Source organism: Pteropus alecto, unplaced genomic scaffold (assembly GCF_000325575.1).
Source record: "Pteropus alecto unplaced genomic scaffold, ASM32557v1 scaffold39, whole genome shotgun sequence".
Taxonomy (NCBI): Eukaryota; Metazoa; Chordata; class Mammalia; order Chiroptera; family Pteropodidae; genus Pteropus; species Pteropus alecto.
In genome coordinates, this window is record NW_006443568.1 from 3,364,037 (window position 1) to 3,372,519 (window position 8,483).

Below are 8,483 nucleotides of genomic sequence, written 5' to 3' on the forward strand. Positions count from 1 at the left end.
CTGGGTAACAGTTTGGAGTTACCCATGTATGCTTTACATGAAGCAAAGTAATTACTCATTATCCTGGAGCCAGGAGACCTGCAGTGGGATTGTGGGTGGTGGGGAAAGGGTGACTGTGCTCATGGAGAAAATTGTGTAGAGCAGAGAAAGGCTTCTTTCCCATTCTTGAAAGGTTAACAAACTGGAGGAGGGCCTGGGGTCAACAACAGGATTGAAGCTTTATTACATAAGGCCCGGAGGTCCCCTCGTGGGAAACTCTGCCATTCACAGCTGCATAATTGTCATAGAATATAGTACATAAAATGGAGAGTCTTTTCCCCTTCCCTAACTACTTAATCTTTTGAAATTTCCTAGATTGTTTCAGGGACCCAACTGTTGCATAAAGCAAGCTACCCTCTTGCGTTACTCTGCATGGGGTAGATGCTCAGTAAATTGTGCCAGAGAGCCCTGGTAGGTTGTCCATATTTGGTGGAGAGGAGGTGCTGGTGTTCCCCTAATGCTGCCTTGTGCTCCTCTGCAGATGTCATGTGGCCTGTGCTTTGGACCGTGGTACGTACCTACGCTCCCTATGTCACATTTCCTGTGGCCTTCGTGGTCGGGGCTGTAGGCTACCACCTGGAATGGTTCATCAGGGGAAAGGATCCTCAACCCATGGAGGAGGAGAAGAGCATCTCTGAGCGCCGGGAGGACCGCAAGTTGGATGAGCTGCTAGGCAAGGACCACACCCAGGTGGTGAGCCTTAAGGACAAGCTGGAATTTGCCCCTAAAGCTGTCCTGAACAGAAACCGCCCGGAGAAGAATTAATGGAGGACACAGGGCCATATGGGTCCTTCTGTAGGCTGTGTGACTGGTCCCACCACCATGTTGACCCAGCTCCAGAACTCATATCAGATTTGTTTTGTCGCTTCTGGCCCCTCCAACACCACCCAGCCACATGCATACTGGCTGCTCTCCTATGACCAGGCAGACGCACTAGCAGCAGAGGGGCCAGTGAAGAGGAGGGCCCTGGAGGGTTCTGGCCCACAGGTTGCATCTGTCGTATGGTGGCTACAACTGCCCAGGCTTTTGCACTTTTAGAAGCATTGCTGGGAAGAATGTTATGAAATGAACATTGTCTCTTAGTCTCTGCAGGGAGAGAATTTGGCCTCAAGCAGAAGTGGCTGGGGTTGGGATGTTGCCTTAGGAGGGATACCACATGTCTGGTTCTTGTTCGCATGGGAAGATATCAAAAATCTGCCTGTCTCCCTTCACTAGTTTGCCCTGTCCTTTGTGCTCACTCTTCCTGAAATCCTGTTCTATCAGCTTAGGAAGGGGATTCCTCGGGGAAGGAGAGCTTTTTTTTTTTGTTCTTGGAAGCCCAGGCTGTTCACCTTGGGGCAGGTGAATTTGCTCAAAAACAATCACTATCTTTTACCCCTGTTACCATATAGTGTAAAACTTGATTAAAGTGGCATCTGAGAACCTTATTGATCTAATCCTATCTTCCAGATGGTGTTTGGGATCTCCTTGGGAGTTATGCAAGTACAGGTGTTATAGCGTAGGATAACACTGGCCTTTAACTAAGGCCTCTGGGGCCTTGGAAGCTTTGTTTTACAAGTGTGGTTGCATTGGGTCCTGGAGGTTGTGACTCCTGGAGGTGCAGGTTCCCAAGGGCCTTTCTGTCCTGATAACATAGGCATATTGGACCTTTCAGAGTCTAAATTAGAATAGACTCTTAACAATTGCTATCAAATTTTCCAATTACATGCACACACTTTTCCCTATAAAAGTAATACACATACATTAAAGAACATTTGGTAGGGATTTTTAAAATCACGCACAGTCCCAGGGCTCTAGTACAACTAAAAAGTTAACATTTTGTTATCTTTCTCTAATTCTCACATTGCTTTTTTAGATAGTTGTCATTATTGTACATTTAATTTTATATTTTTCACATAATGTTTAATATATTTTCCATCTTATCACATGGTCTTCATAATTATAATTGTTTTTAATAACTGCATAATTGATCAGGTGGAAACAGCATAGTTTGTTTTAACAATTTCCTTATTGCTGGACATTTGGGCTGTTTCTGATTGTTCACTAGTATAAGTAGTGCAATGGATACCTTATATAAGGCTTTTCCTGCATTTTGGACTGAACGGTAAGAACAGCAAATGGCATTTTGGATGAAATGGGATGAGCAGTTTTAGGGGTCTTGGCACATAATACCAGATGTCTTTCCTAAAGGGCTGTAGGAGCTTATACTAAAAGCTACCACTTAAGATGCTGCTGGTGAGGTTGGAAGGGGAGCGAGAGCAGAGGCCAGGAAGAGGCAGAAGCACCTATTGCTTCATGAGGTTGACCGACTTAACCTAAGTGAGTAAAGGCAAGTAATGCTCATTTGATGAAGAACAAACTGCCTTTAAAAAGGCGAAGAGTGTTTGCCCGGCTTCATATGAAGATTTGAGGCCTGATGGTGTTAACAGGTGGTGCAGGTAGAATTCCTGAACAGGTAGAGATAGTAGCTGTGGTATGAGAGGAGCTGGGAAGATGTGGGAGTTAGTGGCCAGAGAGAGGTCAAGTTGGTGGCTTTCCCTCGGTCGCTGAGACCCACTGGGAGTGTTGAAATGAGCTGCTGTTGCTTCTCAGGGACGAAGTCTGATGGGGAGTGTGGGGAAGGAGTGTCTGCCATCTGATGGGGAGTGTGGGGAAGGAGTGTCTGCCACTGCTTCTGAAAGGATATGCCATTGCTCCGCTAGGTCACAGGCTCGGGCTGATGGGCAGGCTTCATTGACAGACCAGTGCTGCTGCCGTGTGGCAGGGCTGAGCATGACCAAGCCTGGGATTTCTTCCCTGGGCTTCGGAGTAGCAACTGCAGATGCCTACAGGGGTCAGTGAGGTGGCTTAAATGAGCCGGCCAGGACGGCACTGGAAAGCACAGGCCTGCCTACAGGGGGCAGTCGCTATTCAGCATCTTCCAGTTTGTGCTGCTTGCTCAGTGGTATCAGGTTTTTCAGGTTTTCTTCTAAAAGATGCTAGAAATTCAGATTTTCGTGTGTGTATAATCTGATTTCTAAATGTCGACAATTCAATTTTTAAAAAACTTCGAAGCATGTTAACATACCCGTAGTGTATGTTTGATAGCAATTGTTAATTTGACCTAGTGGCTGCCAATTTGCAAATAATTTTTCTTTGGCAACCTAACAGTTTGTGGCAAATATTAAATCTCAGGAGTGGTTTCCTTTGAAACACTTTTGAGCATCCTGCACATATGTAGTGTAACATCAGCCTAAGCAAAACATTAGAGGACCGAAAATTTTGCTACAGAAACTACCGAAAACATGTCCCCGTAGACTGAGACATTTTTGGGTTTTCAGTTACTTCAGAAAAACCCTATCACTGCTGGTGCATCTCCTCCCAGTGTCTGCCCGAGGAAGGCCTCTCTTTGGGAATCTGAGTTGCTCCCCACTTCCTATCTTGATTTGATTGTGCCCCCTTTTAAACAATTTCATTTCCTAGGGCTTGCCCTCACTGAATTTCTGCCTCCAGCAAATCTATTAATATTCTTAGTTAGCTTTCTTTCCCATGGGCTGGCTGAGACCTGCTGCTTGGTGCTCTAAGATTATGTGTGCTCTCTTGCCTCTGTTAGGTGGCATTAAATAGCAGGGTTGATGTGGATGTGGGCAAAGGCAGGCCAGGGTTGCTGGGATGAAGCAGGAAGCCGGGCACGGACTGGTGTTCTTCCATGTTTGCCCGCTCACTTTGGCGGCATGTGACCCTCTCTTGGATTGGCCCAATGGTCATGATTCACTGAAGCACTTCAGTTAGTGGATGTGCTTGAGGCTTTTTGTTTACCCCACCTTGGGTCTCTTCTCAGCCCAACGATGCTGGTGGCTTTAGAGCAGGTTTACCCTGAGCATGGCAGAAATCACTTCTGTTCCCTCAGCAGCCCAGTGTTGCAGTGTCTGGTGCTTTTCCATTCTCTCTGGAGCCTTTCCTGTGCCTGTTGCTGTGTTAGCACAAATCAGCTGGGCAGCTGCCAGTACAAGCCTGCCAGGGAGCCCTTTGACTCCTGTCAGCTTCCCAGGGTCTCAGGCTGGTGGGGCTGTCGGCTGAGTGAAACACTGTGCATTAGTCTCCCCAGAGTCACTTGGGAGCCAGACAATGAAAACGAAAAAGCTCCTATCTGGCCTCACTTTTCCTTTTCCACTCTGGCATGGGTCTCCTGGCACTCGTAGAGTGGTGAGCCAGGGCACTGTGGTAGACTAAAAGTAAAGTGGGTTCTAGAGTCTGACAGACTTGAGTTATGAATCCTGCCACAACAAGTAGCTGAATGACCTTGGCAAGTCACTTAGCCTTTCTGAGCCTCAATATCCTCATGTGTAAAATGAAATAAGTACCTGTTTTTGCTGGGTTATTGTGAGAAAGTAACATGTAAGATTCCTGGCAGAGTTCATGGCAGCCAGTAGGTGCTCAATAAATGTTAGCTGCTTTAATTTTATTGCCAGAAATGCCTCCATTTCCTGCAGTAGCTGCATGTATTCTTGTGATCCTGGTGAGGTGGGGATGGAGGCAAGAGCCGCCTTTGCTAGGAGAATGGTCACAGGGACCCTCACCAGGATCATAGGAAGGACTGTCTCGCATAAGAACCAAGCTGGCTGAGAGACTGTAAGCTTCAGACCTGTGTTACTTAGTCATAGTTCCACTGGTGCGGTCTGCAAGGTCAGAGACGAGAAGTGGGGAGGAAGGTGTCGTGGGATGCCCAAGAGAGTCACGTATCAGGAGAATGGGTAGAGGACTTGGAGGCAAGACAACTGGGTGACCTGAGACGTTCCCCTTCACCTCACCTGGCCTCGGTGTCCCCACCTGCAAAATGGGGGTACTGATATTGTGTTCCCTGCTGATGGTGTAGAAAGGGTGTAAGAAGAGTGAGAAATCAGTTTAGAGAGTGCTTTGAAAACACGCAGGTGCTATGTTATATCCCAGTAAAACCTTGCTTTTATCGAATTGAGGTCGCAGCCAGTCTGAATAATGAAATAGAAATAAATGCTCTTTTATTCCTTTTCTGTATGCGGTCTCAAAGTATTTGGTAAATAGAAGTCTTTGGGGAATTAGCTTTAAGAGTTAAAGAGGAGTAACTAGTAATTAGTGTATCAGCTCTAGTGGTGCCTCTGATGTAATTAAAAAGTTTGTTCTTTTTGAATTAAATTCGTTAACAGTAGTTACCTGTTTGTCACATCCTTTTTTACATAATGCAAAGGGAAACCTTGGCTTTGTTTTTTTGTTTAAAAATTCCACATGGGTCTCCCAAATATTTGAGGTTTTAAAAGATTTTTATTGGCAACCCCATAGGGACAGCTTTTCTGTCTAGAAGGGTACAAAGTCCTTTGTGCCTTTATACCCCTCTCAACCGTCCTGGTTCTCTTACTGCCAATCCTGGCTCCACTTCCTGTTTCTATTCGCTTTTAGGCCTGAGCTGCCAAGTGCGGCCGGAGAAATTTGTATAACCCTATTGCCTGGTGCTCTCCACTTATGGTTTCTGGGTACACTCTTCAGGTGTTTTGTTTTTTCAACAAGCTCCCTAGCTCCCCAGCCCCATCCCCGCACGCCTCCTCACCCTTTGCCGCTTGCTCTCCACCTCCATCACTGCAGTGATGAAGTCATTTTGCCAAAAGCGTCTATAATTTCAAATCTTGTCGTCATTTTGGTCCTTGTCATACTGTAGCTCTTTGCAGTGTTCTGCACTCTTTGCGGAATTCTGTTTTGATAGCAGTACCTTCGCAGGGTCCTGTCCCAGCTCTCCCCTCGTTCTCCTGAAATGTGCGTGTTCTCCCAGCTCATCCTTGACTCTTCTTGCTGGATAGTTTTAGCCTCGTCTGTGGCTTCAGCCACCACCTATATCTACCTTGATGACTCCTAAATATCTATTTCTGGTTGTGAATTTCCCCTCAAACTCCAGAGCATCTCTGAAACAGCTTACTATACACCTCTGTCTAGATTTCCCACATATTCTGATGGTTAAAAGTGTTGACCTGGGTTTGAAGCTTAACTCTGTAAAGTAGTTGTGTGGCTAGATAACTTCTCTAAACATCATCTGTAAAGTGGGGGTGATTCTGCCTACCTCACAGAGTTGTGAAGATTGAGAGGTTTCTCCTAAAACACCCAGCATGGTATTTGGCATACAGTCCGTCTTCTCCATCCTGTTGCTCACGTCATTTCTGACTCTCCCTGTCCCCGTCATGGGTTCCATCACCAATCTGCGGTGACCTGCTCCTTCTGTATCTGGAATTCCTCCTCTGTTCTCCATCTTACTTCCTGCTTCAGGCCTTCGTTCACTCTTGCCTAAATTTTTTAAAAGATTAATTAATTTATTTTTTATGGTGACATTGGTTAGCGAAATCCAATGTTTCAGCTGTACACTTTAACAGTAAGGCATATATATATTTACACCGTGTGTTCACCTCTCATAGTTAGATTTCTTTCTGTCACCGTGTATTTGACCCCCTTTACCACGTCTACCACTCCCCTCCCCGCTTCTTGCCTAAATTTTTGATCTCCTGAAAATTCTCTTCATTTCTGCCAGCATTTTCTTTCTAAAACACATCTTTGATGAGATCACTCCTTAAAGACCTCTGTGGCTCCTCTCTCTCACCAGAGCCTCTTGCATGCCATGCAAAATCCTGCAACACCTTGCCCCAGCCTCCCTCCCGTCACTCCCAGGGTAGATCCTAATTTTTCCCATTTCCTGAACACGTCATGCTCGTTGAGTCCTGATGCGTCCGTATGCACTGTGCCTCGTGCCTCCCTGGTTACCTGGCGAGCTCCTATTACACTACAACATTTAGCAAATGTAGGTTCGTACCCACTCTCCTGGGCAGAGTCCTTGCTGTTCTAGCTCTGTGTTCATTCTGCTGCTGCAGCATTTGTTACAAGGCACTGTGATGGGTGTGTGTCCACTCCCCCACAAGACTGTGAGTTCCTTGAGGGCAGGAACCAAGTCTCCGCCTCTGACAGAGGGCCTTGCACAGCATCATTTTTAATAAATGTCGAATGAATGAAGAAGCCCCCGAGTGTGATTCTGGGATGGAGCAGGTGCTGGGGCTGAGTGTAGAGACAAGCCTCTTTCAAAGATGGGGAACATGGCTTCCAGGTGTGTGCTTTGAGATGCTGGGCAGCCTCGAGCTCAGGGCAGCAGTGTTTTGCTACAGCTTTGCCTTCTCCAAGGCTGGTAAAGAGCTAAACCCAAAAGAAGGGCTGGCTTACATTTCCCAGGGGAAGCGGGGCTTGGGCCAAGGGCTGGCCTTCCCCACTGGGTAGGACATGGACCAGCATAGCTCGTGATGAATTTGACCCTGATGACTCTGTAGTGGGGAACAATGTCCTCAGGAAAGCATTCAGGAAACCCTTCGTGTAGCAGTGATCAAAGCTCTGCAGCAGTCCAGCAGGGTGGGTGGGAACAGTCCAAGGAACCTGGCAAGGCCCTGGGGTCAGTGCCCAGGGGACTATTTGGTGCCCTTACCAGGTGGGGCTCATCCTCAGCCTCAGCAGACCGCCGGGATGACCCTGTGGGATACGGAAGTCCTGGGAAGGTGTGGGAATACGTGGAAGCCTGAGGGACTGCTGTTTCTGGAGTGTCTCTGCTTTGTCTCCCTTTTTCCCTTAGCATCTTCACTCTGGCTGAGGCCTGAGAGGGTAGGGTAGGCTGGTAGGGCGAGGTGGAAGGATGCTTTAAAAACAGATGTGGCAGTCTTTGCTTTCCTCGTTTCATCAAGAAGCTGATGTAAAACTTCTTGTATTTGTATGAAGCCCTCTTCTCATTTGCCCCTCATCCCCAAGGAGTTCAAATGGAAGGCAGAAGCGTGCTGGTTCTCGTTAGGCTGACAAAGGAGATCGGATGCCCAGAGCGGGAAACGGCTCACCCAAGATAACACAGGGAATTCTTGGCAGAGCTGGGCTTGCAGCCACCCGTGCTCTCCTCCCCTTCCTAATTTGCATCTTGTCATCACACCAAACCAAGGTCGGCTGGCCTGTAGACCGGTTGACTTGATGAGGGAAACACCCTCGAGTGCCAGCTGGCCATCAGGCGCAGAGCAGGCACAGCTACAGCCCCTCTGCTGGCAGCTCACATAACTTAAACCTCTGATGGAGGCTGCAGCCTGCTTTTCCTGCCCCCTTCCTGGTTTCATTTTCCCAATGCACAGACCAAAGATAAACCTTTGAGGTACCTCTGCCCCTTTGATGCTCTCCAAGCTGTTTTCCCCACGTGTGGGAGGGTGAGAGGTCACAGTCTTTCCCACGGATAGAGTCCTGTGTTTATAATTTGGTTGATTGATGACAAGGTAGATTGTTCAGCTGCTATTGTCCCTAAAGGCCTGTCCTTGGCTGGTTTTTGCCTCGCTGACATACTTTGGGGCCTGTATGGGCTCAGATCCCAGCCCTCTCTTAGGCCCTCCAAGAAACTCAGTTCTGGAGTTAGACTATTTGGGTTCAAAGCCCAGCGC

At 47.5% G+C, this 8,483-nt stretch overlaps 1 protein-coding gene across 6 annotated transcripts in view; it reads left to right on the forward strand.

Moving 5' to 3' along the window:
* SMIM12 (small integral membrane protein 12) overlaps positions 1-7,038 on the forward strand; it is a 9,265-nt gene extending 2,227 nt beyond the window's left edge. For all 6 annotated transcript variants that reach the window (XM_006924259.3, XM_006924258.3, XM_015598971.2 and 3 more), the window contains one exon: positions 521-7,038. In XM_006924259.3, the coding sequence (XP_006924321.1) occupies positions 526-804 (279 nt within the window). In that variant the 5' untranslated portion in view covers positions 521-525 and the 3' untranslated portion in view covers positions 805-7,038. The remainder of the gene's footprint in view (positions 1-520) is intronic.
* Positions 7,039-8,483: the final 1,445 nt, after the last annotated feature.